At 36.1% G+C, this 12,188-nt stretch overlaps 1 protein-coding gene across 1 annotated transcript in view; it reads right to left on the reverse strand.

Annotated features, from left to right (window-relative positions):
* LOC132909615 (terminal nucleotidyltransferase 5C) overlaps positions 1-3,933 on the reverse strand; it is a 157,483-nt gene extending 153,550 nt beyond the window's left edge. Inside the window, exon 1 of the mRNA XM_060964536.1 lies at positions 3,225-3,933. Within this exon, the coding sequence (XP_060820519.1) occupies positions 3,225-3,365 (141 nt within the window). The 5' untranslated portion in view covers positions 3,366-3,933. The remainder of the gene's footprint in view (positions 1-3,224) is intronic.
* Between the last annotated feature and the right edge of the window lie 8,255 nt (positions 3,934-12,188).

A 12,188-nucleotide genomic window follows, 5' to 3' on the forward strand; every position in this document is an offset into this window, starting at 1 on the left:
GAATAAATTCTATTAGGAATATTCAATAGGATAATATTTCAAGATCTTTTTATTGCATCGCGTGATACTACATATCTATATTGATTTATAACTACATATATAGAAATTAACTTTGTTATGTTATTAATACGTTGCTATATAGTTTTCGTTGGAATAAACAGAATGGCTTTTAATTTAACGGTTTAAAAAAAATCCTACGTTAATACATTCATTAATAACGACGCATGTATTACGTCGAATATATCTATTCGAATAAAGACTGATTTGAAAAATAATTGCGCGAATAGATCAAAATGAACTTTATATTTTTGCTCGCTGTATAGGTATATATATATCTCATTCGACACTTGCAAAACAATATGACCCTTCGTGACACGTTGTTATGATATGGTTTATAATAATACAACCGACTATGTTCGTCTTTGCGCACGGTTTAACTTGAAGAACGAACAGTCACGGTCCATTTTACGCAAATAATTATAGCCTCGATATTACGTCAATTGTCAATCTTACAAAAAAATCAGATTACACTCGAATATCGATGAAATAATTTTGAAATCAATTATTCGTATAAAAAAACAACCGTGACGATATTAACCGATAATATTTCAAGATCTTTTTATTGCATCGCGTGATACTACATATATAGAAATTAACTTTGTTATGTTATTAATACGTTGCTATATAGTTTTCGTTGGAATAAACAGAATGGCTTTTAATTTAACGGTTTAAAAAAAATCCTACGTTAATACATTCATTAATAACGACGCATGTATTACGTCGATTCAATTGTTTAAATACTGCGTCGTTTCTTGTATATGTGTCAATTAACATAGTTTGAGGCATTTTAATTTCTGCGTGATTCAACAAAATGGATTATAAGGGGACAATGACTAATGGAATAAAGAAATTTTCGATAAAAATAATAATGCAATCCCAAGGTTCTCTCGTACAATCGAATTGTTGTAAATTTTCTCAGTCACAAGCCATTCGATCGTAAAATTGTGAAATTGCGAGGTCGAATTCTATAACTTGTAACTTCTAACTTATCAATTCATTGATATCATTAATTAACAAATTATTGTGCAAGAATGCCGAGAAATGAATAATTCTATTTTAGTAACAGCGTGTGTCTTAAATAGAAGCGAGAAATATTAGCAATCCTTGCATTATTCCTCAAATCTCAGAAAGAGGAAGGAAAAGAAATTTAAAAAAAGCAGAAATAAGTAACACAGTTGCAATATTATTTTCCTTCGTTCAGCGTTATCTGTCAATTATCAGGAAAAATAATTTGTAACGTCACAAACAACAGATACTAAGCTTGTAGACCCAACACGAAAACATGTACGAAAACACGTAACTTTCATGATAACAGTTTCTTTCTCGTTTCTTTTATCGTTTCGTTATAACTCGTTGGATGTCACAGACATATCGCAAGCCCATTAAAATTCGTGGCCGAGAACATAATTATGCATATCGGCGTTCTATCATGGCAGCGAATTGAGCCTTCGTGTATCTCGGTACATCGATGCAGCACAATGTCGCGTCCTACACACGATCCGCGCCTTGTCTCAGAGTTTCAGGCGTGTCGACCAATCGATACTCGTGCCATTGCTCCGGAAATGATCCTTCGGATTCGAGACTGCCGCCTGAACTGACGTCATTTCGAGTGAAATAGGATCGGGAGAACGGTTGCCGTATAGGTGTATAATATAATGGCAACATGGACGCATTGAAAAGCTCCAAGGAGGAAGCACGCTTCATAGTCGGTTAATATCGCCATTGTTTTACCAACTTAAAACAGCGAAACGTTTCAACGCGGCGTAAGAATCGACTGTATCAAACGGAACGTACTTTTCCTCTTTATGCCGTGTCAATAAACTATCGATGTACAATTTTCTACTTTCTTTTAATAAAGAAACGTGCTATCTGGATTTTTTAAAAATAAGAAAATGTTTTAGCTCGATTCTTCGTTTCTAGAACTATCTGTTTATTATACATTTAGTTACGATTTTCTGTAATCCTATCCTATATCTATGCGAATTAATTTTTTATACATTTGCATATATGTATTTATGTTTTATATTATGGGTACTTTATATACTTTTGTATATTTATGCATATGATATAATATAATATGATGTATATTATATATATATATATATATATATATATATATATATATATATATACATAATATATGATATATATTATATGCATTCTATATATGTTTGTATCTGTAAGTTTCCCGTGAATGTATAAAAGTCAACTATATTATGTTTGTCAGCCTGATTTTCACAGAAACGAATTTATTACGTCGCCAGCGAATATCGAACGTAAGCGTGAAACGACAATTATTCGTAGTTCCATGGAAACACGCAACGACCCGTGCGATAAGTGTCCAAGGAAAAAAAAATACATATACTACGTGTCTTAGAAACACCTTTCGTTACAAACCGGCAAATTAGTACATTCCAGAGCACTGATTGGCTAACACATTAGATCACGTGTGGACACCCGTTATGCTAATTTAATAAGTGTCGTTCCGTATAAATTCGCTGCTTTCTGCAAACACTTCTCGGTCTTACCGATTCAGTTTTACCGATCGTCGAACGACTAGTCAAATGTTCCATTCGAAGCGAGTATCATACATTTTCAAAATCAACACTTCCGTGGTTTTTTTTATAAGTGCAGACAATCAGCTTTGCAATGATTGTACTTCAGTTTCTTCTTTTATTTGTATACTTAACGTTGTAATTTCTTTCTTATTTTCTTTATAACATAGAGATAATGCCCGTAGATTACTAAATAAGTAAATCACGCAATAAAAGACGACTAATCGATATTGACATGTCTAAAATAAAATTTCGTGTCACGAATAAAATTTTTCATTATACATTATATCACTAAAAAATAAAATTTTCGTATAATGTCACGACAATTCTAAATTAACGTGACAGTCCGCGTTAACAAATCGGCTGCGGCTGTATATCGTCCGGTTCGCCATGATTCGATGGGATCGATCGATACGGCGCTGCCTCGAAACGCTAGACTGCCGAGTCCTTCCGCTTTAAGTCCTTTTCCCCTTGGGTTAATGACACCCATCGCATCGGTTCGAAATCACGCGTGCGAATAGCACATCGTGAGGATAACGTAGTCGGAACGATACATGAACCAGCATGATTCGTAAGCGAACTGGCAAGCTTCGAGTTACGTAAGCTTACCTGCATCAAAGGGAGAATCTGACCAGGATTGACGGATCGGTTGTTGGTCTCTTTCCTAGGCTCTTCCATCGTCACGTTCCCAGTCCAAATTTCTTTCGCTTCGGGCAATCGTTTCTCGATATTACCATTCACCTTCTCCATGATAAAAATGAACAATCTCGCAAAACGAAAGCTGATACTGCACCACTGGCTTCTCACTCGTGTCGTTGTAAGAAAGCTAAAGCTACTATGTGCGACGTCTCGGTTAATAGGCGATGGATCGATCGATTCACTCTCTCGAAACGAAACGTATTCTCCAGAATGTTCTTACACGCCTCGCGACAAAAACAGGACTCTCACACTTTTAAACGTAACTCTTGGTAAGAACTTGGACTAACGTGTGTCACGTGGTCGGACAGAGACGAGAGACAATCGGTCTTAAACGAGAGGCTAGAAAATTGTTCGTAACTCGCGCACACAAGTTGTTGAACGGGGAAAAAATCAGGAAAGTAAACGATTGAACGCGGCACGCGTAGTTACACGAGTCGTGCGTGTTGCTCGGAATTAACGATCAAGGAAGTCGACGACAATTACGAAAAGAACGAGACAACCGGCGGGATTCGACACTGCGAGAATCTCGTGCTGTTCCGTCCCGGCGTGATGTCGCCCCACCCGACTCAAGTCGAACGCCGCGTAACTATCCCCACCACTGGCGGAAAGCAGGCTGCACGTCTGCCCGAAATCGCTCGAAAGCTACCGGCGTCGTCGTTTCGACGGAACCAGCGCCACCGGCAACGCAGAAAATGCGAACGTTGCCATGCGATGCGACGCGACACTTTTCTCGCAAACTAATTTTCGTTCGCTGATCTCTACACACCACCGGGAACCGACCGATTAACCCTATCTATACACTTCATCGCCGAGTAGTGCGTGCGTTCGACGAACCCGTCTTTGAACGGCCGGTGAACGCGCAAACGGCTGTCCAGAGCAACCAGAGCGCTGCAGTTTCGTCCGCTTTGCACGCTGGGGCTTGACGGTAAATCTTAGAAACGTATCGTTCGCGTTCCTAGAAATGTTCAAGGTATTCGAAGCTTCTAGAAACATTTTAAGGTACTATTAATAATTAACTCTAACAAATTTTTATAAGATTTTTATTGCTTTTGTATTCTGATTTTAACATGTTTAACACGTTAGTCAGGGTACCAAAGTATCGTTTATCTTGGTAATGTATGTTGTAATGTGAATTATATAATAATTGATCGTGATTATTATGGCTCACGAAAATATTTGTATATTTGTAGAGACTTTTTTGAGTAAGTTATGTGCGTTTGTAGGAACTGTTTTGAAATTTTATTTACAGTGTAACGAAACACGCACGACTAGCATGGTTAGGTTCAAAATGTTTACATACACATAGAAATTACAAGAAATGTATGTTTATAATATATCTAGTGCCAATTATTGATAGCCAATTATTTACTGTGTTAATAAGTTAATAATATTTTTTTATAAATGAATTTTTGGTTTAAATTTTACCAATGTAATCACGACAATCGCGTGATTCATTACACTACTAATGCAAATGAAATGCCATTATTGGTAACCACTATGATGGACAATGTAGCGATTGATTTAAAAAGATCCTTTCGATCTGAGAAATCGAGGTAGCAGGTATTGAAACTAGAATATTATTCGAAGAACGTAATTGATATATATTACTATATTAATAACGAGTCTGTGGTGTAATATGTAATTTACCTGCCGGAAGTAATTATTTCATCTCTTGTTAATAAAACATAAGAAATCTTACGACGTTTGCGTCGTGTATGTTTCTTTATCGTTACTACTTTAAAGTACCGTATAACGTAATTACACTGGAGATTCTGTTTATCTAAATTTCTTTCTTGTCGATATAAGAAAACGAATTGTCATTTGTTACGGTAATAAAGGAAAATCATGTTTCCCTTTTACATTTATCGCAAAAAAACCAAGTAGGAAAGATTTCTTGCGTATCTTGTTTACCGTTTGGTAAAGTTTCTTCGACGTATGGAATGTTCTGTATTAACAACATTTAAAAAAGCATTTATACAGACTATAAAAAGTCTGTTCTTTGTATTTCAATGAATTTTTGCACACTGTAAAAACTGTCAGAATATTTATCTCTTTATCAACGAACATTTAAATGGCAAAACAAGATTCAAAAGAATCACACCACTGGAGGAGGTATATTGAACGAGATAGGACATATAAAACGGTAAATCAAAATATTGATGACTCCCTACTTCAAATTGTATAACGTAAGATAATAGGAAATTATTTCAAGATTTTGTTTAGTCTTATACTCGAACATATAAAATTTCATTAAAATCAGTTGTAGAATCGAAAGGATTTGTAAATATTTGTAAGGCTTTGTAAATATTCACTTCAGATGATCAATCAAAGAAAATTAATTAACATAATTACGATATATCCCTATATCTGTATGTATACATATATTCTTACATATATTCAAACGATCGATAACCGAAAATTGATATTTTTTGTTTGTTTTCCTTTTTTAAAGAAGAGGTAGTACAATAATTACGAAAGATAACTTAGTCATTATTCTAATTATTCATTATTCAATATCTAGGAGATTTCCTTATTTTTGTTCGAAGATAATTTCGACGTTTATTTTGTCAGTTATACAAAATTTTCTTTGATTACGAACCTCTTTTTCTCAGAAAGCAATAAGTTATTCCACATTATATTGTTACAAATTATAATTCTTCTGGCTTTTTATACTTCGATTCTACATACAGAACAAATACCTAATCTCGTTTTCTTGAACTGACAGACGAAACTAGTATACATAATTCATTTTGACAACTAACAATCTCTTTGTCGAGATTCGAAACGTTCAACATTTCGATGATGCAATACTGAATCGCGCTTCGCCAAGAACGTGATTGACTAGTGACATTCTTAACCACGCGTGTCCCTCTTGACTTCCTCGAGGCGCTCATAAACTATAGATAGAAAGTATGTACAAGTGTCGATTAATGTCGCCGATTAACGTTTATGGATAACGAATCAAGGAGAAGACGGCACGACGTAATTTTCCTTGCCAAGAAGAAAAAATCTGACATTTTGTCGTTCAGCGTGGATATTCAAATTCCTCGCCCTGTCGCTTCGTGTTATTTCAAAATGGATTTCCAGTTGGAGTTAAGACGGAGAAGTCTTCAAGGACCTGTTCCTTGCCTCGATCTTGTTGATCGCAATTTCTTTTCGATTCGATCGCTTTACCGTGCATTATCATATTAATAAACTGTGCACTCTCTCAGCCTGTCGGGAACTTTTTCCACCGCGTCGAACGCGTTTTCCCGTAGATAACGCAGCTGTTGCACGCGCCTGCACGCGTCGCGGCTGAACCAAGCGGACAGACACGTTAAATGCCACTGCACCTTCGCTGCATTGCGTATCGGCCTCGCAGTTAATAAGCTTCGCCCGCGTTTGCGCCTGGAAATTGCATCCCGTTTCGTTCACGAATGTACGCCGTGTATGAAAGCGTTATGAGACTGTTTCTCTTTTATCTTTTTATTAGACGTATGCACTTACTCGCTAGAATTTTGATGGTTTTGCTTGTGGAAGAAGTCATAATTCTGATGGTTTTGATGGAAATATTGTAGGTACAGTATCGTAGTTAAAGTATTATAGTTAGAGTATCGCCGAGGAATTAATTATTAGTAGACCGCGGAATTTTGTGTTAATTTATGTTTCCATGGCCAGAACTAAAGGAATGAAACTTATATACAGATTCGTTTTATTTATTAGAAATTATAACGGTTACTTTCCTTTGGATATTTTATATGTTTTTATCTATTACATGCATTTTTGCAACTTCAAATTTTACATAAATATATTACAATAATTATACATTGTGCATAATATTTACAATGGCATACAATTACATGGACTATAGTTTAAACCTTATTTATTTAGCTTTTCAGCTATTTGTAATAGCATACATAATATTATGATAATAACATATTCTAAGAAAAATAATTTATAAACACATTTATTTAGAATTACTCTGAGTGGATTTTAAAGTGATTCGTACTAGGATCGCTTCGTGTTTCGATTCGTTAGATAACTGCTTATTAGATATTACATGCTAATTTCTCTGTTCATTAAGAAAAAATGTAAATTATATTCTCTTAGGATAATATAGCTTATATATTTTAGATATAATAGCCTAGATCTGTAACTTTCCTATTGAGAAATACGATGTTTGGTAAGAAAGTCGTTTAAGAGGCAAAAATGATAGTCGGTGATAAGGAGATAAATCTAAAGAACATTTTGATCACGTTATATATATTATATAATATAATACCGTCCATTTTAATTCTCCATATATCTGATTCCTTTTACATTCTTTTCTTATCTTTAATATCCAAAGATCAAGCTTACTAGAGAAAGACGACAACTTCAAATTATTTAACACGGATTTTTGAGAAGATCTAAATAAATATTAAAGTAGTTTTGCACAATACAATCTTTATTACAAAACGTCTGAATCCATAAAACAGGAATGCCTTCTATTATGTCTGACTATAAAGCATCACTCTGCTTCCTTGATTTCTTTCGTATCATCTTTATTATTCATAAACATAGTACATATATAAGACACTTTTTACATATGTAAGTTTTTATCATCAATTTCAAGGCAATAAATTTGATATTCGTGTGAACACGTGTTGTGATAAAACAATAGAATATTTCTTTTTTACACGTACATTGTTTTTATCACACGTGCGTGACGACGACTTTGATACGAAACTTGAATAAAAAGTCACGAAATTTTAAAGATAGTTCTTATAATAATTCGTGTAAAAACATTTACGTTCCACAAACGCAATGACAACAGCAGAAAGATAATATTTTAGGAGAAGAAACAAACCAATTTTATCCTCTTACTGTTAATCCTATTTTTCATTAAATCCTGAATAATATTCTTTGATGATACTGAAGAAATAAAACCAATATTAGGATATTTGGATTATTTTTTTCTTTATTCCAAGAATCAGAGACTATCCTTAAACCCAGTAATATATTAATACATTATCTAAAATATTCTAATTTTACAGTATAAAAATAGATTTCGTATGAAAAATACTTGCTACAACATAACATCGTAACGAATAGAAATGCAATTAACAACAGACAATGTTGAAGAATGTTAATTTCTTTCCGGAATTAAGGGAAATCATCAAATCAAACTCCCATTATTTATTGTCCCAAGGAAGCTCTCTGAAACTTCAACTTATCATTAGTGCACGCTAGGCTTCATCCCTAGAAAAAGGCTCTTTGAAGGATCAGCTTCAGTTCGTTCGCGTAGCCTCGCACGGCAAACAAAATTACATTCCGATAAGATAAAAACGCAGCTGTAAGTTTCGAAAGCGTCGTAAATACGTCACCAATCGATCGGTGAGGCCGATGGAAATTTTTACGGGCGTCAAATCGCTGCAAACCGGCACGGAAAACAATATTGATCAGGGTTGTCCGATGGGAACGTCGTTTCGCGTGGCTGTTGTAAATCAGCGTAACAAAAATCAGCGCGACGCACGCGACACTCGAATGGTAACAAGCCAGACATTGCTCTTTCGGCATTGATACGCACGGAGAGATTCGACCGGCCGCGATTCCGATTAATTAATTTAATCGACGTTGCTCGCGCGTGAATCACGAGGTCACAGCACGACTGATCGTATATCTTACGCACGTGCACAATTTTACCAAAAATAGAAGCGACTATAAAAACAAAAAAATAAAGAAATGCAAAAAAGGCAATGATATACACACACATATATATGTATAGTATTATAACATAAACGAGGGCCATAAATTTGATAACAACCGTAATCGATAAGTCGCTGTTGAAGCAAATGGAACGAGTTCCTGCAGTTCTCCCTGTTTCGAGATTATGGTTGAGTTGATGGGTTGGATATTAAAAGGAAGAACTTACGAGATTATAATTTAAATGCTTGTTTACGTATCTAAATAATGGTAACAGAGAATTTATATTTCGCGCAATGTATATATACATATGGAATTTTACCAAATTTAGCGTTTGCAATGTAATCGTGTAGCGTATTATGGAATTTGTATATGTTTTTCTTTTATAGCAGAGGGAAACTATATTATAATGTGCGTTAAAAGCAACGTTTAATACACTCGACAAAGATAACATCGTCGTTTTCACGTTTAAAATGATAATGGCCCGCTAAGATCAGATAATTCCGGTTATCGAGATTTTGTCTAAGATTCGCACTTTCGCAGTGGCATCGATTCATCGTGAAGGTCGCGTTGACGTGATCGGGAATCCATCAACTTTCAATGCATGTGAACGCATCGGCGCCATATGTTAGCGTGCACGAGCCGTTGCTCTATTCCCGCAAAAATCGACTAGTAAAAAGGCAACTCGTCGACCTTCGATATAGTCTATGCCTCCGTGGCAAATGGCTCTCTCTCTCTTTCCCTCCTCTCTGTCTCTATCTGTATAAATATATATATATATATATATTTATATATATATATATATGTCTGTATTCTCTCGATTCTCTCCTCGTTGTTCTCCTACTTCGACACGGTTCACCTGTCTCTCTTCGTCTCTCCCTCGCCGCCCCGTCTTTCCTCCCTTCTTTCTCTTTGCCTTTCTGTTTCTACCGGCCGTATGGTTGCGCCGGTGTGCACCGTTGCCAACTTTCACGTATCATAATACACAGTGAAAGAATGTGGTTTCCCTTTCAAATTACAAAATACGGTGCGAGTCCACATTGCGCGCCGCACACTTCCTTCGGCTGATCGTTATTTTCTTTCTTGCCTCGATTTCGTCCGGGTTCGACCTCGGCGATCCTCTTCAACACTCCGCTTCATCCGGAAACTCGCGTTTAAGTATCGACGCTTCAAGTATTATAGCGATTACATCGTTCTTTTGCTTTATTACAGTTGCTCGACTTTTATTGTAAGAACGATAATTGTTAACGATCGTTAGAATGGTTAAAGCTTTGTCGATATTGTTGCGTTGGCTAATATCGTAAAGTTTGATAGTATATAGGGTAGGTAAAAATAAGCATCGCATATACCCTTATTTTCCAGTGAATCGTTATTCTCTAAGGTTCTACATTTCATTTGCATAGAATCCAATTTTTGCAGTTATACGAAAGAATTAACTAAATAATTAATTAAATAATAGGATTTAACTAAATAATAGGATTTACTTCTTATAGTCACTGTATGATGTATAATCATTTTTTCCACTACCACTAAGGAGCTCTACCAGCGGCAGTTTAAAACTCGACTAAGTAATTTAGTATTGCATATTTCCTACGATTAACCCTTGTAACGCGAAGACACGCTCGTGATATGGATTATGATTTCGATCCAACAAACGTTGTGTTTGTAACAAAGTTTACTTTCAATTTGAACTTCACTTTTAGTTCTTTGAACTTCAGTTCTCCTTCCTCGAACCTTAGTTCTCTATTTTACGAAGTCAATCACTGTAGCTTCTGAATGGCTCATGCATATGGCTCTTACTCTCTTCGATATTTATTGTAAATATAAAATGAACGTCTGCTAGTTTACGCCTCTTAAATATATAAGTTACGAATATAAAGATGTCATAATTAATTGCAAAAGTATTAAGAATAGTGAATAACAAACATAATGTTAATAGCTAACGCTAAATCACAGCGACCATCTTCTGACCTAAACCAAAATGATCAATCACGGACGTATTAAGGGCAGTAAAAATAGCTAACGCCTAGATTCTCCACTAATCGAAATTGAAACATCTATATGCATAAACCTGTCATCCAAAAACTTGACGAAGCGAGAGTTTAGCAACAAACCCGTGTAGAAGCCGCGTAACTGCTGTTCACAGTTGGCGGTGTGTTCCATAAATTATTTACGCATAAATTACGCCCGTTATGCTGTCAACAAGGAGAACATTTACGAAGCGTCGACCGGCAATCGTAGCGACGCTCTCTTTCTCCCTCTTTCCCTGGATTGAGGTCGCAAAATCGCTCGGTTCTATCGACTTCGCCCGGTTTCGCCTTCTCCAAGGATACTCGTCGACCAGTGTAACACCTGAGACAGAAGCCTTGATTAAGATATTACGTTGCCACGCATGGTCCACACGCCGATCAGGCGCTCGATTTTACAGCTAAAGACAGACTTGACCCAGATATTCTGTAAAAACGAGTAGGCACGTCCGTTCTAATTGCGAATATCGATTCGACGGGACTCCTTGGTGCCACGCCACCGCCGCCATCGTTGTCGCCACCACCGGTCACCATGTGTTCAGTGTATCATCTTTCGACGGCAGGTTCAGCTCGAACAGAAGAATATTCACGCGCCTGGCCACGTCGAATTGGGCCAGGGACAGGCTAATCGACGTCCAACCGAACAATCAAAGCTGCACCCGCAGCTCCTTTCAACTTCCCCGTTAAAGAAACCGAGGAACGGGCCTAAACAAGAATTCGACGCGACTCGTAGAACGTCTCCCGGATGGACTGAGAGGTTTCACGTTTGGTTAGACAGGAAGATTGAACTCGTCCTGATATATATCGTATGATACTATGGTTGGCTGGTTTGAATCTGTTTGTCAGGAGGTGGATGAATATTACAACGTTGTAGGCTAATATTTGGTAGTTTTGTTTCTGGGTGCTTTTGTATCTATTATGTAAGATCGTGTATGCTGGTATTTTTAATTTATTAATATTTTTAAGTTTATGTGCGAGGAACGATTGTGCACACTGATTATAAAAAGTATTTGCTCATATTCTTAAAATACCTCCGATAATAAACCACTGTTTGTAGTAAAAATACAGAAAAGGTATTAACGTTTGTGTTACATATATTTCCAAGTGTTTCTTTTTCCTTTTTTTTTTTTTTTTTTTTTAAGTAGACCGTTGGTGGAAACGAAGACTAGAAAATAGTCAATGA

This window comes from Bombus pascuorum, chromosome 8, assembly GCF_905332965.1.
Source record: "Bombus pascuorum chromosome 8, iyBomPasc1.1, whole genome shotgun sequence".
Classification (NCBI taxonomy): Eukaryota; Metazoa; Arthropoda; class Insecta; order Hymenoptera; family Apidae; genus Bombus; species Bombus pascuorum.